Source organism: Odontesthes bonariensis, chromosome 6 (genome assembly GCF_027942865.1).
Source record: "Odontesthes bonariensis isolate fOdoBon6 chromosome 6, fOdoBon6.hap1, whole genome shotgun sequence".
In the NCBI taxonomy this organism is placed as follows: Eukaryota; Metazoa; Chordata; class Actinopteri; order Atheriniformes; family Atherinopsidae; genus Odontesthes; species Odontesthes bonariensis.
This window is the reverse complement of record NC_134511.1, coordinates 28,009,109-28,035,758: the sequence shown is the minus strand read 5'-3', so window position 1 is coordinate 28,035,758 and position 26,650 is coordinate 28,009,109. Positions and strand designations below refer to the sequence as shown.

At 41.8% G+C, this 26,650-nt stretch overlaps 1 protein-coding gene across 1 annotated transcript in view; it reads right to left on the bottom strand.

Moving 5' to 3' along the window:
* LOC142382400 (ectonucleoside triphosphate diphosphohydrolase 2-like) overlaps positions 1-15,842 on the bottom strand; it is a 41,702-nt gene extending 25,860 nt beyond the window's left edge. Inside the window, exons 1-4 of the mRNA XM_075468200.1 lie at positions 15,689-15,842; positions 14,812-14,929; positions 11,094-11,244; positions 10,790-10,949 (exon numbers count right to left, since the gene is read on the bottom strand). Coding sequence (XP_075324315.1) covers positions 10,790-10,949; positions 11,094-11,244; positions 14,812-14,929; positions 15,689-15,805 — 546 coding nt within the window. The 5' untranslated portion in view covers positions 15,806-15,842. The remainder of the gene's footprint in view (positions 1-10,789; positions 10,950-11,093; positions 11,245-14,811; positions 14,930-15,688) is intronic.
* Positions 15,843-26,650: the final 10,808 nt, after the last annotated feature.

Here is a 26,650-nt window from a genome sequence, read left to right as displayed (position 1 = left end):
AACTTGACGTACTCGCCAGTGTAAACGAAATGCTATAACTTTCACGTAAAGAGTTAAATCTGCACCAAACTTGGTATGAGTCATCCATGTTGGATGCATGTCAATCCTATGTGGTCATATGCTGACGTCATCTAAGCCCCGCCCCCTCAGAACAGGAAGTCACTTTTTTTACTTGGAAAGCTCCATTTCTGGCCCCCTTCACCTAATCAACATGATCTTGTGTCAGAATACAGATAACAAGTTGGTCTAACTTGCTTTTAAGCACCAAAAGTTTTCAGTTGAAGGCGTGGCTATGGCTGCTTGGTGAAGTCAGACATCACGCCGTTACCATACGTTTGGCTCTAAATTCTACAGTTTTTAGCCGAGATGCACCAAACTCACTGGGATCGATCCTAATCCACCCCCCAACAGGTGTGCAGTCCAATATTTGATGGGCGTGGCCTAATGCCTCCACAGCGCCCCCTAGAACAACTAAAAACATCAGCCCCAAGCCATGCTTTCACCGACAATCATGAAACTCAGCACACCTGTACGTCTTGTCAGGACCTAAAAAATAGTGTGGGCGTGGCTTAATGGCACATTCCAATCCCTCGCCGTTTGCATACGTTCGGCTCTAAATCTCACAAGCATCATCCGATTTGCACCAAACTAGATATGAATGACCTTTGTTAACCTCTAAAGAGCCCAATAGGATTATATTGGAGTGTGACTCCAGTGCGCCCCCTATATCATGTAAACTGCTATATCTCCTTGAGACATCATCCGATTTGCACCATATTCTTTGTGCATCATTACGGAGCAGCGCTTCACACGTTGGCGTGGTACATTTCTGAAGTCGTTAAACCCCGCCCTCACAAAACAGGAAGTGACGGTAACTCCTGTCTGGAAGGTGAGATATCGCTCCAACTTTGAACACGTGCCACTGGTGTCATACTATCGTGGACTGAAGGCGATTTGGGAGATTCGTCCCACGTTCCGCCTGGTGGACGGGCGCGGGAGACGCGGGATAGCGTCGACGACCACGTCGGGTCGGCGGTGCAGGCGGTCAGGCGGTCGCAAGGCCGGAGCTGCGCTTGGCTGCGAGGGCCGTTATCACTGCTTGCAGTTCTTGTTATTATTATTCTTTCTTATTCTTTGCAAAAGGTATGCGAAAACTCAGGAAATTTTGCGAGCACCACCTGCCAGTCGACGACATGAAAGAATCTAAACTTTATATTTTTGGGAGTCGCTCATTGGCTCTGTAGCGCCCCCTACGATGCTTAAAAATTGTCCCCGCAATAGGATTAGTTTCGCGTGGGACGACGAAATTCGGTACACTCATTCATCATGCCAAGACGCACAAAAAAGTCTCCGCCGCCATGGTCCCACGTCCACAGGAAGTCGGCCATTTTGGATGGAAAGTGCGTTTTCGTGCCATTTTTGACCGATTCCACACCTTGTATAAGATCGAACTTGTCCTACAGATTTAATGCTACAGACTTGAAACTTGGCCAGGTTACTCTTAAGACATGGAGGGAAAAATTCATTGGCCAACTTTTTCAAAACTTAAAGGGCGTGGCCGTGGCGACGCCTCAAAGTTTGATGACTCGCCATCACTCGCCACGAAAAATGAAGTCGCTTATAACTCCCACATACATTATCCAATCTGTCCCAAACTTCATACGGTGAATTCTGGACCCAGACTGAAAGCTCACATATAAAATAGTGACATCCACCTATAGCGCCACCTGCTGGTGGATGGAAATGTCTTTTTTTTTCCACACCTCGCATTTGATCGAACTCCTCCTACATATTTAATGCAAAAACCTTCAAACTTGGCCAGGTTGCTCTTAAGACATGGGCCGAAAAAAATCATTGGCCAACTTTTTCAAAACTTAAAGGGCGTGGCCGTGGCGACACCTCAAATTTATGACTCGCCATAAAAAATCAAGTCGCTTATAACTCCCACAAACATTATCCAATCTGTCCCAAACTTCATACGGTGACTGCTGGACCCAGCCTGAATGTGTACATACAAAAAATTGATATCCACCTACAGCGCCACCTGCTGGTGGTTGGAAATGTCTTTTTTTTTCCACACCTCGCATTTGATCGAACTCCTCCTACATATTTAATGCTAAACGGTTCAAACTTGGCCAGGCTACTCTTAGGACATGGGCCGAAAAAATCATTGGCCAACTTTTTCAAAACTTAAAGGGCGTGGCCGTGGCGACGCCTCAAATTTATGACGCGCCATAAAAAATTAAGTCGCTTATAACTCCCACATACATTATCCAATCTGTCCCAAACTTCATACGGTGAATGCTGGACCCTGCCTGAACGTGCACATATAAAATAGTGATATCCACCTACAGCGCTACCTAATGTTGGTCGGAAACGTCATTTTTTTTCAAATACTCACATTTGATCAAACTCCTCCTACATATTCAATGCTACAAGCTTCAAACTTGGCCAGGTTACTCTTAAGACATGGGGGCAAAACTTCATGGAGAAAATTTTCCAAACTCTGAACGGTGTGGGCGTGGCCAGGCGGTGAAAATCTTGTGATGGCGTTTGTGATTTGAAAGCCTTATCATCATCGTAAGGTCATGAAACTTGGCACACACGTCCACACCCTGACGACCTCGTACGTATGTAAAGGGTATTGTGTGTGGGCGGAGCAAAATGGCTCAGTGGCGCCCCCTAGAAATTTTCAAAAACCCCTATGCATTGGGGTTATTGTGTGCTCGTACGTACGCAATGGGAATCGTGCGTGTGGGCAGAGCTGCGCGACTACGGCGTCCAGCGCATTCCCAACGTGCGCACATCCCAACGTACGCACACTCGGTCCCGCTCACAGCTGCTTGCAGCTTTCTAGTTCTTTCTTATTCTTTGCAAAAGGTATGCGAAAACTCAGGAAATTTTGCGAGCACCACCTGCCAGTCGACGACATGAAAGAATCTAAACTTTAAATTTTTAGGAGTCGCTCATTGGCTCTGTAGCGCCCACTATGATGCTTAAAAATGGTCCCCGCAATAGGATTAGTTTCGCGTGGGACGACGAAATTCGGTACACTCATTCATCATGCCAAGACGCACAAAAAAGTCTCAGGACGCCATGGTCCCACGTCCACAGGAAGTCGGCCATTTTGGATGGAAAGTGCGTTTTCGTGCCATTTTTGACCGATTCCACACCTTGTATAAGATCGAACTTGTCCTACAGATTTAATGCTACAGACTTCAAACTTGGCCAGGTTACTCTTAAGACATGGAGGGAAAAATTCATTGGCCAACTTTTTCAAAACTTAAAGGGCGTGGCCGTGGCGACGCCTCAAAGTTTGATGACTCGCCATCACTCGCCACGAAAAATGAAGTCGCTTATAACTCCCACATACATTATCCAATCTGTCCCAAACTTCATACGGTGAATGCTGGACTCAGACTGAAAGCTAACATATAAAATAGTGACATCCACCTATAGCGCCACCTGCTGGTGGATGGAAATGTCTTTTTTTTTCCACACCTCGCATTTGATCGAACTCCTCCTACATATTTGATGCAAAAACCTTCAAACTTGGCCAGGTTGCTCTTAAGACATGGGCCGAAAAAATCATTGGCCAACTTTTTCAAAACTTAAAGGGCGTGGCCGTGGCGATACCTCAAATTTATGACTCGCCATAAAAAATTAAGTCGCTTATAACTCCCACAAACATTATCCAATCTGTCCCAAACTTCATACGGTGACTGCTGGACCCAGCCTGAATGTGTACATACAAAAAAGTGATATCCACCTACAGCGCCACCTAATGGTGGTTGGAAATTTCTTTTTTTTTCCACACCTCTTATTTGATCAAACTCCTCCTACATATTTCATGCTAAAATCTTCAAACTTGGCCAGGTTACTCTTAAGCTAGGGGGGAAGAAAACTCTTGAGAAGCTTTTCCAAACTCTGAACGGTGTGGGCGTGGCCAGGCGGTGACCATTGTGTGATGGCATTTGTGGTTTGAAAGCCTTATCATCATCGCAACTTAATGAAACTTGGCACACACGTCCACCCTGATGACCTCGTACGTATGTAAAGGGTATCGTGTGTGGGTGGAGCAAAATGACTCAGTGGCGCCCCCTAGAAATTTTCAAAAACCCCTATGCATTGGGGTTATTGTGTGCTCGTACGTAAGCAATGGGAATCGTGCGTGTGGGCAGAGCTGCGCGACTACGGCGTCCAGCGCATGCCCAACGTGCGCACATCCCAACGTACGCACACTCGGTCCCGCTCACAGCTGCTTGCAGCTTTCTAGTTATTATTATTCTTTCTTATTCTTTGCAAAAGGTATGCGAAAACTCAGGAAATTTTGCGAGCACCACCTGCCAGTCGACGACATGAAAGAATCTAAACTTTATATTTTTGGGAGTCGCTCATTGGCTCTGTAGCGCCCCCTACGATGCTTAAAAATTGTCCCCGCAATAGGATTAGTTTTGCGTGGGACGACGAAATTCGGTACACTCATTCATCATGCCAAGACGCACAAAAAAGTCTCAGGCCACCATGGTCCCACGTCCACAGGACGTCGGCCATTTTGGATGGAAAGTGCGTTTTCGTGCCATTTTTGACCGATTCCACACCTTGTATAAGATCGAACTTGTCCTACAGATTTAATGCTACAGACTTCAAACTTGGCCAGGTTACTCTTAAGACATGGAGGGAAAAATTTATTGGCCAACTTTTTCAAAACTTAAAGGGCGTGGCCGTGGCGACGCCTCAAAGTTTGATGACTCGCCATCACTCGCCACGAAAAATGAAGTCGCTTATAACTCCCACATACATTATCCAATCTGTCCCAAACTTCATACGGTGAATGCTGGACCCAGACTGAAAGCTCACATATAAAATAGTGACATCCACCTATAGCGCCACCTGCTGGTGGATGGAAATGTCTTTTTTTTTTCCACACCTCGCATTTGATCGAACTCCTCCTACATATTTAATGCAAAAACCTTCAAACTTGGCCAGGTTGCTCTTAAGACATGGGTCGAAAAAATCATTGGCCAACTTTTTCAAAACTTAAAGGGCGTGGCCGTGGCGACACCTCAAATTTATGACGCGCCATAAAAAATTAAGTCGCTTATAACTCCCACATACATTATCCAATCTGTCCCAAACTTCATACGGTGAATGCTGGACCCAGCCTGAACGTGCACATACAAAAAAGTGATATCCACCTACAGCGCCACCTAATGGTGGTTGGAAACTTCATTTTTTTCCAGGCCTCTTATTTGATCAAACTCCTCCTACATATTTCATGCTAAAATCTTCAAACTTGGCCAGGTTACTCTTAAGACATGAGGGCAAAACTTCATGGAGAAACTTTTCCAAACTCTGAACGGTGTGGGCGTAGCCAGAGGTGAAAATCGTGTGATGGCGTTTGTAATATGAAAGCCTTATCATCATCGTAAAGTCATGAAACTTGGCACACACGTCCACCCTGACGACCTCGTACGTATGTAAAGGGTATTGTGTGTGGGCGGACCAAAATGGCTCAGTGGCGCCCCCTAGAAATTTTCAAAAACCCCTATGCATTGGGGTTATTATGTGCTCGTACGTACGCAGAGGGTATCGTGTGTCTGGGCAGAGCTGCAGCTCCAGCGTCCAGCGTATGCCCCAACGTACGCACATCCCAACGTACGCCACCTCGGTCCCGCTCACAGCTGCTTGCAGCTTTCTAGTTAGGGACCGAGCAGTGAAACTGCAAGGACCCTATTGTATCTGTAAGGTTTATTATTATTATTATTCTTTCTTTCTTTCTTTCTTTCTTATTCTTTGCTAAATGTATGCGAAAACTCAGGAAATTTTGCGAGCGCCACGTGCCGGTCGACGACATGAAAGAATCTAAACTTTATATTTTTGGGAGTCGCTCATTGGCTCTGTAGCGCCCCCTACGATGCTTAAAAATTGTCCCCGCAATAGGATTAGTTTCGCGTAGGACAATGAAATTCGGTACACTGATTCACCATGCCCAGACGCACAAAAAAGTCTCAGGCCGCCATGGTCCCACGTAGACAGGAAGGAGGCCATTTTGGATGGAAAGTGCGTTTTCGTGCCATTTTTGACCGATTCCACGCCTTGCTTAAGATCGAACTTGTCCTACAGATTTAATGCTACAGACTTCAAACTTGGCCAGGTTACTCTTAAGACATGGGGGGAAAAATTCATGGAGAAACTTTTTCAAAACTTAAAGGGCGTGGGCGTGGCAACTCCTCAAAGTTCGATGACTCGCCATCACTCGCCACAAAAAATGAAGTCGCTTATAACTCCCACATACATTATCCAATCTGTCCCAAACTTCATACGGTGAATGCTGGACCCAGCCTGAACGCGTACATATTATCATAACGACATCCACCTATAGCGCCACCTGCTGGTGGTCGGAAACATCTCTTTTTTTCCACATCTCGCATTTGATCGAACTCGTCCTACAGATTTAATGCTACAAGCTTCAAACTTGGCCAGATTACTCTTAAGACATGGGGGGAAAGAGTCATGGAGAAACTTTTTCAAACCTCAAAGGGCGTGGCCGTGGCGACGCCTCAAAGTTATGACTCGCCATGAAGAATTAAGTCGCTTATAACTTCCACACTCATTATCCAATCTGTCCCAAACTTCACACGGTGAATGCTGGACTCAGCCTGAACGCATACATATTATCATAACGACATCCACCTATAGCGCCACCTGCTGGTGGTCGGAAACATCTCTTTTTTTCCACATCTCGCATTTGATCGAACTCGTCCTACAGATTTAATGCTACAAGCTTCAAACTTGGCCAGATTACTCTGGAGAAACTTTTTCAAACCTCAAAGGGCGTGGCCGTGGCGACGCCTCAAAGTTATGACTCGCCATGAAGAATTAAGTCGCTTATAACTTCCACACTCATTATCCAATCTGTCCCAAACTTCATACGGTGAATGCTGGACCAAGCCTGAACGCGTACATATTATCATAGTGACATCCTCCTATAGCGCCACCTGCTGGTGGTCGGAAATGTCATTTTTTGCCACACCTCACATTTTATAAAACTCCTCCTACAGATTTAATGCTACAAGCTTCAAACTTAGCCAGGTTACTCTTAAGACATGGGGGCAAAAATTCATGGAGAAACTTTTCCAAACTCTGAACAATTCGGGCGTGGTCAGGCGGTGAAAATCGTGTGATGGTGTTTGTGATTTGAAAGCTTTATCATCATCACAACGTCATGAAACTTGGCACACACGTCCATCCTGAACACCTCGTACGTATGTGAAGGGTATCGTGTGTGGGCGGAGCAAAGTGGCTCAGTGGCGCCCCCTAGGGTACTTAAAAATGGTCCACACATTGGGGTTAGTTTTGCGTGGGACGACGAAATTCGGTACACTCATTCATCATGCCCAGACGCACAAAAAAGTCTCATGCCGCCATGGTCCCACGTCCACAGGAAGTCGGCCATTTTGGATGGAAAGTGCGTTTTTGTGCCATTTTAGACCGATTCTACACCTTGTATAAGATCGAACTTGTCCTACAGATTTAATGCTACAGACTTCAAACTTGGCCAGGTTACTCTTAAGACATGGGGGGGGAAATTCATGGAGAAACTTTTTCAAACCTCAAAGGGCGTGGGCGTGGCGACGCCTCAAAGTTTGATGACTCGTTATTCTTTCTTTCTTTCTTATTCTTTGCAAAAGGTATGCGAAAACTCAGGAAATTTTGCGAGCGCCACTTGCCAGTCGACGACATGAAAGAATCTAAACTTTATATTTTTGGGAGTCGCTCATTGACTCTGTAGCGCCCCCTATGATGCTTAAAAATGGTCCCCTTAATAGGATTAGTTTCGCGTGGAACGACGAAATTCGGTACACTCATTCATCATGCCCAGACGCAAAAAAAAGTCTCTTGCCGCCATGGTCCCACGTACACAGGAAGGCGGCCATTTTGGATGGAAAGTGCGTTTTCGTGCCATTTTTGACCGATTCCACGCCTTGCTCAAGATCGAACTTGTCCTACAGATTTCATGCTACAGACTTCAAACTTGGCCAGGTTACTCTTAAGACATGGGGGGAAAAATTCATGGAGAAACTTTTTCAAAACTTAAAGGGCGTGGGCGTGGCAACTCCTCAAAGTTCGATGACTCGCCATCACTCGCCACAAAAAATGAAGTCGCTTATAACTCCCACATACATTATCCAATCTGTCCCAAACTTCATACGGTGAATGCTGGACCCAGCCTGAACGCGTACATATTATCATAGTGACATCTACCTATAGCGCCACCTGTTGGTGGTCGGAAACATCTCTTTTTTTCCACATCTCGCATTTGATCGAACTCGTCCTACAGATTTAATACTACAAGCTTCAAACTTGGCCGGATTACTCTTAAGACATGGGGGGAAAGAGTCATGGAGAAACTTTTTCAAACCTCAAAGGGCGTGGCCGTGGCGACGCCTTGAAGTTATGACTCGCCATGAAAAATTAAGTCGCTTATAACTTCCACATACATTATCCAATCTGTCCCAAACTTCATACGGTGATATCTGGACCCAGCCTGAACGCGCATAGATAAAATAGTGACATCCACCAACAGCGCCACCTGCTGGTGGTCAGAAACGTCTTTTTTTTCCATACCTCACATTTTATCAAACTCCTCCCACAGATTTAATGCTACAAACTTCAAACTTAGCCAAGTTACTCTTAAGACATGGAGGCAACAATTCATGGAGAAACTTTTCCAAACTCTGAACGGTGTGGTTGTGGCCATGCGGTGAAAATCGTGTGATTACGTTTGTGATTTGAAAGCCTTATCATCATCTCAAGGTAATGAAACTTGGTACACACGTCCACCCTGACGACCTCGTATGTATGTAAAGGGTATCGTGTGTGGGCGGAGAAAAATGGCTCAGTGGCGCCCCCTAGAAATTTTCAAAAACCCCTCCGCATTGGGGTTATGCTGTGCTCGTAAGTACACAGCGGGTATCGTGCGTGTGGGAAGAGCTGCGGCTCCAGCGTCCAGCGCATGCCCAACGTACGCACATCCCAACGTACGCACACCTCGGTCCCGCTCACAGCTGCTTGCAGCTTTCTAGTTATTATTATTTTTCTCCTCCGTTATTCTTTCTTATTCTTTGCAAAAGGTATGCGAAAACTCAGGAAATTTTGCGAGCGCCACCTGCCAGTCGACGACATGAAAGAATCTAAACTTTATATTTTTGGGAGTCGCTCATTGACTCTGTAGCGCCCCCTACAATGCTTAAAAATGGTCCCCTTAATAGGATTAGTTTTGCGTAGGACAACGAAATTCGGTACACTTATTCATCTTGCCCAGACGCACAAAAAAGTCTCCGCCGCCATGGTCCCACGTACACAGGAAGGCGGCCATTTTGGATGGAAAGTGCGTTTTCGTGCCATTTTTGACCGATTCCACGCCTTGCATAAGATCGAACTTGTCCCACAGATTTCATGCTACAGACTTGAAACTCGGCCAGGTTACTCTTAAGACATGGGGGGAGAGATTCATGGGGAAACTTTTTCAAAACTTAAAGGGCGTGGCCGTGGCGACGCCTCAAAGTTCGATGACTCGCTATCACTCGCCACAAAAATTAAAGTCGCTTATAACTTCCACATACATTATCCAATCTGTCCCAAACTTCATACGGTGAATGCTGGACCCAGCCTGAGCGCGTACATATTATCATAGTGACATCCACCTATAGCGCCACCTGCTGGTAGTCGGAAACTTCTTTTTTTCCTACACCTCGCATTTGATCGAACTTGTCCTACAGATTTGATGCTACAGATTTCAAACTTGGCCAGGTTACTCTTAAGACATGGGGGAAAAAATTCATGGAGAAACTTTTTCAAACCTCAAAGGGCGTGGCCGTGGCGACGCCTCAAATTTATGACTCGCCATTAAAAATTAAGTCGCTTATAACTTCCACATACATTATCCAATCTGTCCCAAACTTCATATGGTTATTGCTGGACCCAGCCTGAACGCGTACATATTATCATAGTGATAAACACCTATAGCGCCACCTGCTGGTGGTTGGAAACGTCTTTTTTTTCCACACCCCAAACTCCTCCTACAAATTTAATGCTACAAGCTTCAAACTTGGCCAGGTTACTCTTAAGACATGGGGGTGAAAATTCATGGAGAAACTTTTCCAAACTCTGAACGGTGTGGGCGTGGCCAGGCGGTGAAAATCGTGTGATGGCGTTTATGATTTGAAAGCCTTATCATCATCGCAAAGTCATGAAACTTGGCACACACGTCCCCACTGACGACCTCGTACGTATGTAAAGGGTATCGTGTGTGGGTGGAGCAAAATGGCTCAGTGGCGCCACCTAGAAATTTTCAAAAACCCCTCCGCATTGGGGTCATTATGTGTTTGTACATACGCAGAGGGTATCGTGTGTTAGGGCACAGCTGCGCGACTACAGCGTCCAGCTCCAGCCCCAACGTACGCACATTCCAACGTACGCACACCTCGGTCCCGCTCACAGCTGCTTGCAGCTTTCTAGTTATTATTAGTAGTAGTAGTAGTAGTGATTTTTTATTAGAATTGGTATTATTATTGTTGTTTCTAATATACAATCATTGTAAATAATTATAATTTTTTTGAGCTACTTGACTAATTTGAATTTCCCCCATTAGGGGATGAATAAAGTATTTTTCTATTCTATTCTTCTATTCTATTATTACTGTGTTTTAAATTGCTTTAAGGTGGACTTCTTTTTTTCCTCAGAATGACACAGCATGTGAATACAGACAAAAGTTACAACTCACCTTGACAAAGTTTTCCAATAAGTAGTTGACAGTGACCCAGCCAAATGCCCCCTCTGCCTGTCCACTCAGGATGATTGCCTCTTTGAACAAGAAAGGGTAAGACCGCAGTTTGCTTCCCACCTCCTGTAGTATTCGCTGAGACTCTGTGGCATTGACAACACTATGAAAAAGGAATGTTAAGAGTTAAATTAAACAAGATTAAATACTTACAAAATCTATTTTAAAGCATGCTTGAATAACTGATGCAGAAGGGGATAAGTAGATATTGAGATTAATGTTTCATCCTGTGTTAACAGAAACTGACTTCAGGAGTCTCATGCCTGCTGTGGCACCCAAGCAAACGGGAGTTTGGTGGTGCCTGGATTTGGGGATGTCTTTCATTGCTTGTTCCAGGCAGGCTTCCAGACTCCTTGCTGCACCACCATGCACCCCTGCATAGCTGGATATCCCTCCACCTGGGCAGGTATAAGTAAGTAGTTCTGCTTAGAAAGGCACTCAACCTAACATTGACAAAAAATAGACATTCTTGTACTAAAGGATATCCTTCTGTTGAGCTAAGCAGTGCTGTAGTAACATCTGTCTATAAACCACCACCTGTAGACTTTATATTTCCCCAGCCAATCCCCAAAGTACACAGCAAACCACAGATCATCACTGGTGACTTCAATAGCCACAGTACCCAGTGGGGATACTCTGAAATGAACAAGGATGGAGAAGCAATAGAGGAATGGATAGATACCAACCAACTAAGTCTGATCCATGACCCCAAGCTACCACACTTGTTCTTAAGTGCTTGCTGGAAATGGGGCTATAATCCAGATCTCACCATGGTCACAAATAACATCGCTGGACTGTGTAAAAAGACTGTGCTGGACCCTATTCCATCAAGCCAACACCGTCCCATTGGGATCCTAATCAATGCAGCATTAGTCCCAACCATCGTGCCCTTTAAAAGGCGTTTCAACTACAAGAAAGCTGACTGGAAAGGTTTCACCAACAAGCTGGAAGAGAAGATCAAAAATATAATACCAGTTAGCACAAACTATGACCAATTTGCTAACCTGGTGCTGAAAACTGATTGGAAACATATCCCCCATGGCTGTAGAGTTGAATATATACCTGGTCTTTCAAATGACTGTGTAGGACTCTATGACAATTATGTCAGCATGTTTGAATCAGATCCCTTCTCAGAGGAAACAACTGCCCAGGGCAAGAAGGTGATGAAAAGCATTGCCCAAGAGCAAAGTAAGACCTGGAACGCTCTTATTGAGTCCACAGACAAGTCAAAAAACAGCAAGAAAGCATGGACACTGATTCACAAGCTACGTGGTGATCCTAAAGCAGCTCCTCAGCACCCAAAAGTCACTGCCAACCAAGTTGCCAACCAATTGCTTGAAAATGGAAAGAGTGGAAAGAGCGTGAAAAAGATCAAGCTGAACTGCAAGAAATACATCGAAGACCCTACTTTTACAAGACAGCTCACTATGGAAGAGCTGGAAAGGGGAATCGCTACCCTCAAACCAGGAAAAGCAATTGGACTGGATAACATCGCAACTGAACAGATCAAGCACTTCGGCTACAAGGCCAAGACATGGCTCCAACAGCTCTACAATGAGTGCCTAACAACACACAAGCTCCCAAACATCTGGAAGAAAGCCCACATTATAGCACTGCTGAAACCTGGGAAAGATCCATCCGCTCCCAAGAACTTCAGACCAATCTCACTTTTGAGTCACACCTATAAGCTCTTCGAACGTCTAATCCTCAACAGAATTGGCACCTTTGTTGATGAACACCTCATCCCTGAACAAGCAGGGTTCCGCCCAGGCAAGTCGACAACTAGCCAAGTACTCAACCTCACTCAGTACATCGAAGATGGTTATGAGGAAGGGATGGTAACTGGTGTGGTGTTTTTCGACCTCTCAGCTGCTTATGACATAGTCAACCACAGACGTCTCCTCAGCAAGATCCTGGAGACCACAAGAGACATCCGTCTGACAGAGCTGATTGAAAGCTTGCTTGAAAACAGGCACTTTTTTGTTGAACTTGGAGGATAGAAAAGCAGGTGGCGAAGACTCAAGAATGGTCTCCCACAGGGAAGTATGCTTGCACCACTTCTCTTCAACATCTACACCAACGACCAACCAAAAAGTGCAGACACCCGTCGCTTCCTCTATGCAGACGATCTTGGCATTGGTGGAAAAGCCACTGATTTCAAAATCGTGGAAGACAGACTCTCCAACACTCTGACAGAGCTAACACCTTACTATGAAGAGAACCATCTACGCGCAAAACCATCTAAGACACAGGTGTGTGCCTTCCACCTGCGAAATCGTGAAGCTAACTGCCAACTGAAGGTCAGCTGGTCAGAAACCTCCATTGAACACTGTGAACACCTAGGTAGAACACTGTGTCTACCTAGGGGTAACCCTGGATAGATGCCTCTCTTTTAAGACCCACATTGAGAAGACTGCTCTCTGCTACTCAGCTGCAGAGTATGCCTGCCCAGTATGGGGGCGAGCTGCCCATGACAAAAAGTTGGACCCCGCCCTAAATGCTACCTGCCGTCTTATCACTGGCTGCCTAAGACCAACACCTACAGAGCGCCTGTCCATCCTAGCAGGAATAGCCCCACCAGAGATACGACGACAGGCAGCAAGTAAGAAAGAGCGGCAACAACAGTCCACTGACCAACGACATCCTCTCTTTGGCCATGTATCAGCCAAAAGCCGCCTTAAGTCCAGGAAAATTTTCCTGAAAAGTATCCCACCCCTCGGAACACCGAGCACGAGCAGTGAAAGAGTCACTCGATGTGAAGAAAGACTTGACAACCTCCCATCAGAAACAACAATGGAGCTAAAGACGAGCGAGGCACTTCCCCCCGGAGCAGACACCAACTACACAATGTGGAAATGCTTAAACAGACTAAGATCTGGTGTTGGACGTGCAAAAGCCACTCTCGCCAAATGGGGACATCTGAATGGCGATGACTAAGCTGCTTAGTGAGGAAGCAGACTGGTATGAAAAGAATGGTCTTACACAAGACAAAGTACTTCTCAGTAAAGGCACTGGATATGTTCTTTGGTGACACAGTGGAAGTGAAAGTAAGTGTCCTTATCATCAGAACATTTGGGGACTAAATGGTCATGGTTCATGGAAATGACAAGTTTTCCACTTTTTGTAACATTTTCAAAGATACTACACAACTACACAATGTGGAAATGCTTAAAAAGACTAAGATCTGATGTTGGACGTGCAAAAGCCACTCTCGCCAAATGGGGACATCTGAATGATGGGGACGCGGTGTGTGACTGTGGCGCTGAACCACAAACCATGAAGCACCTCCTGATATGCCCCCTGCTGGAACAGCCCTGCACAGCATCAGACTTAGCAGAGTTTAATGAGAAGGGACAGAAATGTGTTCAGCTGTGGCTGAACCACATCTAGACAAGCCTTGTAACTGACTGTTTTGTCGACACGATAAGAAGACCTGAAACAGACTGAGGTTTCTTAGGAAACTTTGAAAACAAACCAAATAAGAAGAGGAACAACTGGCGATGACTAAGCTGCTTAGTGAGGAAGCAGACTGGTATGAAAAGAATGGTCTTACACAAGACAAAGTACTTTTCAGTAAAGGCACTGGATATGTTGTTTGGTGACACAGTGGAAGTGAAAGTAAGTGTCCTTATCATCAGAACATTTGGGGACTAAATGGTCATGGTTCATGGAAATGACAAGTTTTCCACTTTTTGTAATATTTTCAAAGATGATTTTGCTGAATAAGGATTTAAATGGACATTTCTCCTATTAATTCAAATTTTTTAATACCACGAACATTATAATTTCAACTTAACTGCATTTGAGATGAAGGTGAGGTTTAAGTGATATATGTATAATACCATGATCTAGAGAGGGGGATTGCTGAATCAATATGGATAAATTAAGAGGTTGTTTCGAAACCTTATTAATCAGAGTGCTGCTGCTGTTTTCATCAGACCAGATGATCAGTGTGATCAGCTCACCTTTGGCATGACACTCGTTGTGCTGAGTTACAATACCAGTTCCGTTTTGCTTGTCAGCTGGCCATTTGTAGATGTACATGGAGGTGTGAGATGATCCTGCATCCAGGACAATGCCATACTGAAATAGACGACGTTTTCAATGTTAGAAAAGTATAGAATTTATGTAAATATCTATTGAAAACACCATTAAAATCATGAACTATTGAGTTATCCCTTTATTCTACATTGTTAATGTATGATTGACTTGATAATGTGTGTGTGTGTGTGTTATTTTCTGTGAACATCTTAATTTATAAAAGTTGTAAACCCTGCTTGTTATCTAACTTATGTAAGCTTATAGTTCTGTAGGTAATTCTTCAGAGGTAACTGTGTTACAGGATGTAGCCTATAAGATATGACTTGTTCTCAAGTTTGCCAGTTCCTCATTGATCATTGCTTTATGTCTAAAACACTAATGGAACAAAAAATGGACAGATTCACTGACTTTGTAATGCACATTCTGCAGTGTTGGCTTACACTTCCTTTCGTTCACCATATTGAAATGACGGCACTGAAGCATCAACATTTTAGAGTAAGATGTTTTATGCTCTCCTTTTAAAAAGTCTTTTAATGTCTCTGATAGGTGGACAAAAAGAAGACCAAAGGTGGTATGAACTCAGAAAGATTTCCAAATAATTTTATGTCTCCATTTGTCTCTCTTTACTGCTCTGGACTTTTCTATAAAACAAGGGGCTCTTTGCAAGACCCCTCTCAATTAAAACGAACAGATGAATTAATAAATAAACAAATAATCTCGTAATTTTTTCATGTAATTCATTTTCGGTTATCCAATTAGTTTTTATTTTGTGCTACTTGAGATTAAGCATATATTACTTACCATGTTTTTGGGAAGCGCCTCCATCTTTTTTGCAGGAAGGACCACCAGCAAAATACCGATGATTCCCAGAGTTAGCAGCACAACAGCTGCGATGGTTTGACTGCGCCGGAGACTCATAGTTGATGAGGTTTTGTGGCCAACAGCTTTTGGTTAAAGGCACAGGCACTTAAAGCCCAGTGCGCCTTTTGTAGTGTTGTCTCAGTCATTGACGTATCTCCCCGCTTCCTCTTTTCGTTCTGTAAGGGAATAGTCCATGACGCACTGACAAGTCACATACATCTTCATTAATTGTTGAGATACTTAAACCTGGATCTAAAATTAAGAAATGTAAAGTGACTGGTTGATTCTGACTCCCACTGAGTAATGATACCACCATGACAAATAACAGCCAGAGATGTTTATCTTTTTTCCTTATCCTGAACAAGGCTACAGTCAATCAATCTGTGGCATTTGCTGCACACAGACTTTGGTACATTAAGTACTGACATCACCCAGGCATCTGCACTAGGTCTGTTCATCATGTAGAGTAATCCTGTAACACAATTACATCTGAACTAAATGGAACAAGCATACACAAGTTGATTACTGAACAAGGTTCACAACTTTTATAGAATAAAACTTTAGAATGTCACAACCTGGCTCAAAAGTGTGTGAAAAAGAGGGAGACCACACATAGTCTGCAATAATTTACAATATGATTTAATTAAGTACACATAGATGAAGCCAGTCTGCAGGTCAGGGGAGAGAGAGACTGCGGTGCAGCTCAGCTTTAACACCTCTTGAGCCCAGCCTACTCAGGTGTGCTGCATCACAGACAAGCTCACTCAGGTAAAGCTCCACCCACAGCTACCTACAACAAGAAAACAGAACCAGCAAAGAGGAAGACAGAATATACTAAAGGCCAACCCTTAGGCTCGTATTGGCAAAGCACAACAGTCTTATATAGCTTTACTTGGTGAAAGTTTTATTTTTTTCAAATGCATACTCACAACAACATCAAACACTAATCTCCTCCTCTTTAAAGCTGCAGTCTGCAGGATTTGTTGTTGTCATACGTAAAGTCCTAATTTTTGGCATTTTAAGAGTTTACATGATCTATCATAACGCTTGAAGTTGAAAACGGTGACCTCCGTAGTCGCAAAATGCAAGAAATGCTTATTTTTTAACCGAAAAATAAAAAGTTATTCAACTTCCTGTCCCGCCCCATCAAAACACATGAGAACTCGTGCACGTCTATGTGCACGCCAGATGCGCGTACACGACTCCTCATTCATCAACTCACCTGTCATTTGCGATCATGGAAGACACAGTAAGTAGACTAGCCCGTAATGAAGTTCAATAGTCTAGATAAATAAGCGTGGGGACGAGCCTACCTTGTATCGCGCGTGCACAATCGGTGATTGACAGGCAGCAGAGCCCAGCTCGTAACCTGATTGGTTACCTTTTACCAGTCCGGTCTGCAATTTTGTAAACAAACCTGCTGGCTTTGGAGGGACCTAGCGGGATATATAGGGGACCTAGAGAACTCATTTTTTTTTGTATTGGGGTATTTAATGTAGTACTTTCAGAATCCCCGGACAGTTCCAGGCATTATGCTTGAAAAAGAGTTGCAGACTGCAGCTTTAAGTCTCAGCATTACCAACCTCAGCAGCCTTGCCGCATAGGAGCAGTTTAAGAGGACGGAGAGCAGAGACTAGAAAGAGAAGGGGTAACATAATGGAAACAGAGTTGTAAAGTTTATAAATGTGCACGAGATAAGGCATCAGCCATTATTCTTCTTATATTTTGTATGTGTAAATTATAAGGCTTCAGAAACAGAGCCCATCTCATGAGTCTTTGATTTGGATTTTGCAATGAATTCAGGAATGTCAGTGGATTGTAATCAGTAAACACTTTGAGAGGCATTCCAGAGTCCACATTGACATGAAAATGACGCAAAGCCAAAATGAATGCCAGTGCCTCCTTTTCTATCACTGAGTAGTTGTGCTGATAGGAAGCTATTAAAAGCTTTAATAGAAAAAATCAATTAAAGTTCATATATGTACACACACACATACATATGTATCTATATATATATATTTATACATACATATACCCATTTGGCCAGTGAAATTTGAGCAAAACACTGCAAAGTGTGACACTAGCCCCATGACTGGACATTCCTTGTGCTAAAATCTATGTACAGAAAGTAAAAAAAAGCAGTTATTTTTAACTCACTGACATATACATGTTGGAAGATATTTTTGTGACTTTTTTGAGAGACAAAGCGACAACATTGATTTTCAGAAATGAACTGAATTTATATTCAGTTCATTATATATGAATTTATAACATATGAAAAATGCAATATTAGACATTCAAAAATACTTTCATATTGCTCAACATGTAGTAAAAACTTTGAAATATTTTAAATATTGAAAATATTTTGAATGTGATATAAGCAGTGCATAAAAGCATGAGAAGACACCCAAACTGAAACGAAACTAAAAGGAAATCAAAGCTTGACTGTCACTTTGACCAAGCGTGTATGTGTGTGTGTGTACCGAACTGTAGATGACACAGCAGCTTGTAGTGGGGGGTATTCTCTGTGGTTGGTAATGTCTGGGGGTGGGGGTGATTGCCTGAACAGAACTTGGGGGGATGACACAAATGGCAGAGAGGTTAAGAGGTCAGCAACATAATTCTGAAATGCACAGATAAATCAGAAGTGTCCAGACCCATTCCTCCTAACAGCCACCTGATGTTTCCTTTCCAAATACTTGCTCCTCCCTCTAAAAGCTTCTACACTGTAAGAAAAATCTCATCTCTGTATTTCAGCCTATATCAAGGATTTCACCTTTGCATAACTATACATTTTCTACATGGTTGGCTTGATCATTTCTATCTGTAATCTCTAATTTGAAAAAGGGAAAATCAAATTTACACATGTAATTACATATAATTGCAGGCTTGAGATGATCCTCAATTTTACTGGCCTTTGCTGGAAGTTAGCATCAAGTCAGATATTTAAAATCCTCGTGGAAAAAAAATCAGCTTTCAAAATTGTGATTATGTTATTCACAGTTTAAGATACTACTTATGGAATGTTTCAAAATGATTTGACCGTATCCAGCTTTTTTAATATCTAAAGATCTATGATTTCAAACTAAAATGTCTCAACAAATATTGGATGGATTCCCATCATCCTTTGTACAAAGCCATTTTAAACATGTACTGCAGCACTGAAATTTATGAAGTAAATGTATGCGACACGAAACACAAAAGTGAAAATCATGCCTTTTTGTGCCAACAACCAAGCACAAAATCCACATACTGTATGATTGAGTCCAAGTGTAAATAGAAAAGTTTAGCAAATACATGTGTTAATGAACTATCTATGATGCAACAAGCTCAAAACAAACAAACAAAAAAAAACTAGAAAAAACTGAGAATGCTTATGAGCTGAATGGGGATAGCTGACCATGCTAAAAAAGCTGAAAATAGTGAAAATTTAGCAGAAGTCAAGTGAGTAATAGTTAAAATGGCTGCAGTGTAATATGTAGCATAGTAGTGGAAGAAAGATGTTCTCAGTTATAGGAATGTTTGTAAACAGCTGCAGCTTAACAGCTCACTCAGCAGAACGAGCAGAAAATCGCTGAAGGGATACTATGACCTTCTGTGAGAAATCTATAAGAGCGAGGAAAATAATTTGAAGACTGTCAGCACCAGAGTGGTTAGAGGAACGCGGCAATGTAGTTTTTATTTCAATGGAGTGTAAGATTTTTAAACGGCAGCAAGTTGAGCACACTTGAAGCTGTCTGCTGTGTCCGACCAAACTTTCCATTGGAGTTAGTGACGGAATTTGAAAAGCTTCTCTTGTTTCAAGGCTCATAGCTAAAATTCTGTAAATGTAAGCTTTTTGGTAGCTGCATTGGCTGAAAGAGGACAACTTTTCCTACATTTTAAGGTGAAATTTGTTTCTGCAAGTTAAACTGTATGAAAGTTACTGGAAAAATGAAAAATCTGTTTGAAAATATTAAAAAAAACTGAAAGTTATCAGTGCTCACTCTGCTGGCTGCTCATTGATAAAAATCAAGAAGGAGCAAAAATGTTCATGTTTTGAAACTGTCATATTTCAAAATTGGCTTAATATTTGAAAAAGCTGAACAATTTGTTGATAGCTGAATGTCTTGTGACCCTTTAAAGTTTGAATGGTGTCTCTATCTGAAAGTATGCAGAAGTAGTAGTTGAAAAGAGGAGGAAGAGTTGAAAGCATTTCCCATTAATTTGATGGACGGGAAAATTTGAATAAAAAGTCAAATATTCTAAAAAAGGTATGAAAGTTAGAAACACTAAACGATATTGCATAAATCTCCTGAACGAGCGGAATATTTTGAGACCAAAATTGTTGAAATCAGTGAAAGTATGCAAGAGTAGTTAAAGGCCAAAAAACGTACGGAAGAACTAAGATGGTGGAATTATAAAGGGAAACAGGATTACTATAGTGAGAATGCAGATTAAGCATTTTCACTATTGTTTTTCTGTTTTCCTTTATTATTATTAATGCTTAATATGTTTAATTAATAATAATAAAGGAAAACAGAAAAACAATAGTGAAAATGCTTAATCTGCATTCTGACAATAAGCATTCTATGGTGCACATTCTAACACAATCTTCTGCTAATTGCAAAAAATCCAGGGCCATTTAAGTGCTGGGTGCTGTTGAATGTGATAGTGACCTAAAGAAATCAGTAAACCTTTGATGAGCCCACCTCCAGCGCTGTAATAATATGTAATAATAAGATGTTTATGTTTGACTCTTTGGTGAAAACTCATCAACAACATAGCATAAATTTGCTGTTGTGTAATGCTTGAGTTCAGAAATTCATCCACAGCTGTTTGCAAAGTTGTACACTTTCAAGTGAAGTCATTAACATGAGGACAATCATCATTCATAACAATGTCACGAAGGGACAATGTCAACAGCAATGATTCTCAGCAGTCTCTCTAATCACACTGCATTTACTTTATGATCAGTAAAGTAAATGCTACAAACATCTCCACTGTTAATGACTGTGAGTGCCTCTTTATCTAACACATTCAACAGGTCTATGCTCACCCTGAGTGAAGAACATTATTTGACTCAACCGGGATTCTATCTTTACAGGCATACAGCTTGGTCTGTGAATCTTTCATGAGATGTTGAAAATTGAAGGCAGTGAAAGTCACAAAAAAGATTTCCACATTATACTAAAGGATTTCACTCATAATAAAAGTACACACATTTATATCAAAAGCCAATATCAAACAGTCAATATAGCAACACCAGAATGAATCAGTCATAAACATATAGCCTAAAAATTCAGACAATGTGTATATAGTATAGTCAGAGTGTCACGGATGTGTGCTACTGACATGTTGGGTTACTCTTAAAGGGACTACAAATTACAAAATGAACATAATCTGTGACAGAAAACAGAAAACTAGCACTTAAGGCCAAAAACACATTAAGAAATCCTTTCCTCAGGAAAAAACTCAAATGGGAAGTAGGGTCATTCTCCTATAATACTATAAACAATATAACTTATTTTTGTAACTGCAGGTGTTGTCCCCTGCTGACTGTTAGAAAGAATATAAGTTTAAAGCACTTCTGCATTGTCTTAATTTTGCACTATGTCACTCTTTTTCATATGCAATTAATCCAAAAAACAATAAAGAAAGCCTGTGTCTTTGATTAGCTATTGCTAAGACCAGACTCATCTATTCAATTCAATAAATCAATTATCTATCAATAGCTTAGCAAATTTCCATGATAGAAACAAACCCTGATGATTATTGGCAGGGCCTCCAGAGGCATTTTTCTATATAATCTAAAAAATTGCTGTGATGTTACTCAAGGTTTGAATTGAAAATTAGTTGTTATTTAATTTCAACATTTATTTTAATCAGTTAACATCCATACAGTCAATGTTAGAATATGGAAAATCTTCATTAGAGCATCCATCAAGTAAAACCACAGTTTGGCTTAATGGATGTATTTTGCGGAATTCCACATGTGGATTGGCCTGTATCTTTATAAGTCAGCCTGGTCACATGCACAGTAGAGTTGCCCCACAGTTACAGCTTGATTTGGCCGGTAAACTCAACCACTGGCCTCAGACCACTATAGACCACTATAAGAATCAAGTGAAAGTATGTCTGAGACCACAAAGTTGTGGACCATGAAAAAAAAGACATTCATGAAATCCTTCCACTTCAAACTTTCTCTGTGGCAAATCATCGTACATGTAGGTATATCTCGATTTCATATGATTTTGGTCAAACGAACATGTTTATGTGCATTCTAAAAAGCCAGTTTTGGTCGAGCTAATGATAATTTATTTTATTCTAGTATCACATATGCGCTCTACTCTCTTAGCTTGGCGAGAAAAACTTCTGTGCATTGCTGAGTAGTCCTGTCGGGAGAAGGTAATTCTTACTGTATGTGAACATCTAGTCTTAAGCATCACTTTTTGCAGTGTACTTACAGGCAATAAGAAGTCCACAAGCTGCCCCTGCATGCTGAAGAGCCAGGGCACACACAGGGCGTTCACACCTTGTTAAGTTTTACAACTTATGCATTTGTCGGTCCCAGGCCTCTATTGCCCCCCTGACTCTTTCCCTGCTTTGAAGTGACCTTCTCTGTCAGCTGAGGTGATGGAGAATGGTTTTTCTCAGATGAACGTGAATGCAGCACACCTAGTGCATTTGGTCTGTCAGAAAACACACAATGTAAACTGGAGAGATTGACTAAGAGACAATTAAGGGTTAATTAGACAATTTATTACTTACAACTACAATGTCAGTACTAAACTTTTGTGATGCATTTGTTCTTGTTTCAGTGGTAGCTACATTAGAAATAACCAAAATTGCTACGATCTGGGCACAGATAACAACAAAGTCAGACATAGCAAAGGAACCAGTGACTGCTCTAGAATCTTTTAAATCTGTGCCACTATTTCATTTGGATCTAGATAAATTTGGTCAAGACAACACATATATAGATTATAGATTCAAATCTTTTAATCGGACAGGTGAGGCTTAGCGCACAAACATGAGATGGCAAGCTACATGTGGGTACAAATAATTTAGACTTGTTTGGCAAGCTTACATTGTTTTATGCACATACCTGCAACTTAAACTATATCAGCACTTTTTATTTATTCTGTTCTCTTTTCTGAGCTACAGCAAGTAATTCTTCTCCAATTTTTAAACATGTGAATTTGACCACACTTGCTTAATGTTCAGTAAAGATTCTCTGTATAATTCACAGAGATCTGCATTTTACTGAGCTTTGTTTATGAAGCAGTGACCTCTGTGCGATGCAGTTTTTATGCTGCTTCTTTTTTTTGTTTTGATACAGTCCATAAAATAGTTTTTGTGGACACAATTTTTATTACAAAGTATCATATTATAGGGGTATGGTTTCAAAACATTTTGTGTAGATGTCACAAAAGCTGTTGACCAATAAATCGAAATGTAAAAGGTATATGATGGTGGAATTAGACACTTAGGACTTAGGAATTAGGACTGTCAAATAGAAATCTTTGGTTTGTTCCCTGACTGACCCAACACTTTTTACATTTTAGTTGCTGTTTGGTAATGTTTAGGCAGCTTAACTGCATAGTTAAAGGATTTAACTTAAGCCAGTGTCAACTCAGTACAAGCCATTATGACAGAATTGTGCCTTTTTCACATAAAAAATTCCACTTGTTAGGTTTGGGCATGGGGCTGCACGGTGGTGTGGTGGTTAGCACCATCACCTCACAGCAAGAGGGTTCCAGGTTCAACTCCCAACTGGGGCCTTTCTGTGTGGAGTTTGCATGTTCTCCCCATGTATGCGTGGGTTCTCTCCGGGTACTCCAACTTCCTCCCACTGTCCAAAAACATGCATGTTAGGTTAATTGGTGTCTCTAAAATTGTCCTTAGGAGTGAGTGTGAGCGTGTCTGTTTTTGTTTGTCTCTGTGTGGCCCTGTGATGGACTGGCAGCCTGTCCAGGGTGTACCCCGCCTCTTGCCCATTGACCGCTGGGATAGGCTCCAGCCCCCCCGCGACCCGACCAACGGATTCAGCGGGTATAGAAAATGATGGATGGATGGAGGTTTGGGCATCAACATCTAATTGATTAGAGTTAGGAAAACAGCATGGCTTCTCATGACAATGCATTAGCACAATCATTCTTTTTACATAACATTACAACCGACTTAGAATAGAATTTAAGATTCTTCTCCTCACATATAAAGCTCTTAATGATCGAGCTCCATCATATCTTAAAGATCTCATTATAAGATATTTTCCTAACAGAGCACTTCGCTCCCAAACTGCAGGTTTACTTGAGGTTCCCAGAGTTTCTAAAGGTAGAATGGGAGGCAGAGCCTTCAGTTATCAGGCCCCTCTCTTGTGGAATAAGCTGCCAGTAAATGTCCGGGAAGCAGACACCCATTCCACTTTTAAGACCAGGCTTAAAACTTTCCTTTTTGATAAAGCCTATAGTTAGGGATGGCTCAGGTGATCCTGAAACATCCCATAGTTAAGCTGCTATAGGCTTAGACTGCTGGTGGGCCTCATCTGTCACACCTTTCCTCACTTTACTCTCTTTTTCCCCTGTTTAATTTCTCAAATGACATTTTGTACATGTGACATTATTGTGGTCATTAACTCGTGTTTCCCTGTTCCAACAGATATCCTTTGCATGGTGTTACAGTGGTTTTTTCCCCCTCTTTTCTGTCTTCTCAGACCCCAGCTGGTCGAGGCGGATGGCCACCCTTCCTGAGTCTGGTTCTGCCAGAGGTTTCTTCCTGTTAAAAGGGAGTCGTTTCTCTCCACAGTCGCCTCAGGCACGCTCAGGACGGGAGATTGGACCGAAAAAGAAAAAGTTTTCAGTGCAATCTGTTGGTTTCCTTAGCTAGGAAATTGTTTTTGAATTGGCTCTATATGAACGAATTGGATTATTTTATGAATAATTATGATTACAATGAATTGAATTCCAATTGGCTTGAATTGGACTTTATTATCTAAGTGCCTTGAGATGACATTTGTTGTATTTGGGGCTATATAAATAAAACTGAATTGAATTTAATTGAATTATAATTTAGGAACAGTAAGAGTATTGCTGTGGGAGGCGATGTGGATGGTGGGTTCAGAATGCTATCTTTTGACATTTGAAGTTGGGACTGATCCAACAACCTTCATAGCCCCAATATCACTGTTGAAAAAACAATATAGTGTTACAAGTAAGGATGATGATTTTAATTTCATTTTAGCAACTGCCTGTTATTAAACAGGGGTTTTGTGGCTCTAGAAGTAGGCTTACAACCAATTTGGGATATAATTCTGTTAGCATGTTGATAGAATTCAATGTCAATTTTTCAGAGTATCTGACTTCCCTGGAACGGTTAAAAAGTACTTTGACAGATATTTAATTGTGCAGCTGGTATGAACAGGAGGGAAGAGGAGGGACAAGATGACATGTAAACACGTTAGTCTGACAGAAATCTATCTTCCCCAAACCATATATATATATAAATGTAGCTGTGCCAATATTTTGATTATAATTTAAATGTCTATTTTGTTATTGGCAAGGTGAACATTCTCAAAACTATGTGATAGTGTCTGTATTTCTGTTTTATTCTTTATTTTTGTTTGATTTATTGATATCGTACATAGTTCCGGTTTACCTGTTACAGCGGGGGATCTAAATTTACGACGTACAGTGTATGACGCATATACAGCGTAGCCGCACCTTTCCGCCCAGAACTTGGGAGATGCGTGTGATGGTAAGATGTGTTGGGATGCTCTCTGTCATTAAATTAAGCTAGTGTGTTTAAAAGATGTTTGTTTAGTTTTTAATGTTTTTGTGTGTTTCAGTCATTATAAAAATGTCGTTTTTACCTGTTTGGTCCGAGTTGGAGCTCATTTGCATATTTTCGGACCCGTTGCAGTTGCTGAGGGAGAGCTTGTGCCCATGTGTCTGCTCACTGTGTCCCCCTGCTCTTATAGGTTTGTCATTGCATTTGTCATTAAATTGTTAAAGCTGTTCATTTTATAATTAATTGTATATGGTCTGCATATTCACAGTATGAGTGTGTTGTACATATCAAAGGTGCACATAGGAAAAACATTTTTTTTTTAATTTTATTTAAACAGGACCCAAGTCACTTTGAATATGTTATGTTTTGTATTGTTTGTTGTTCATTGTTGGTGTTTTGTTCTTAGTTTAATTTTGAAATGCAGAATTAATAGCTAATGGTGTGTACATTTTATTTGTAGCTTGTGCCCGTGTCTGCTCACTGTGTCCCCCTGCTCTTATATGCATTAAAGTGCAGATCCTATATTCTGGCCATCAGAGTGTTCATTATACACGCAACCAGACTACAGCTGCTACATAAAAGTGGTGCCGTGACCCGGATTCACTCATCAGCTGCCGCCGATCACCGAGGTCCAGCTGCATGCTACTGAGTTGGTAGATGTGTGGATCCTGTTACCAGCTGTAGTGGTTGCTAGTACTTGGTACAAATAGAGGCATTCAAGAATAATATGCTAACTTTACAAAAGGAATCATATGAGCATTTGTTATAATTTTCTGTGGCATTTGTGACACTGTTTTCATTTGTTTTGATTGTTACATCTGAATCCTGTGTAGAGTGCATTTTTATGTCATATGTGAGATATGGCGAGCAGAGGCCAAGACACTTTTGATATTTTTACTCCAGTTATTGTTAGAGGCAGGACTGTGTTTGACAGAGACAGGGTAGCTCGGGGTAGGACTGTAGCGTTAACTAGTGAGTATTCAGACGATACCCTTGACATGCCTTCACCCGAGTCTCAGTTTTCCACTCCTGCTGTTAGCGATGAGAATACCACCCAACAGTTGCGTAACTTCATTGGTGAGTTAGGGAGCCAGATAGGTGAGTCAATAGCCAACCACTTGCTAGCCAATCAGC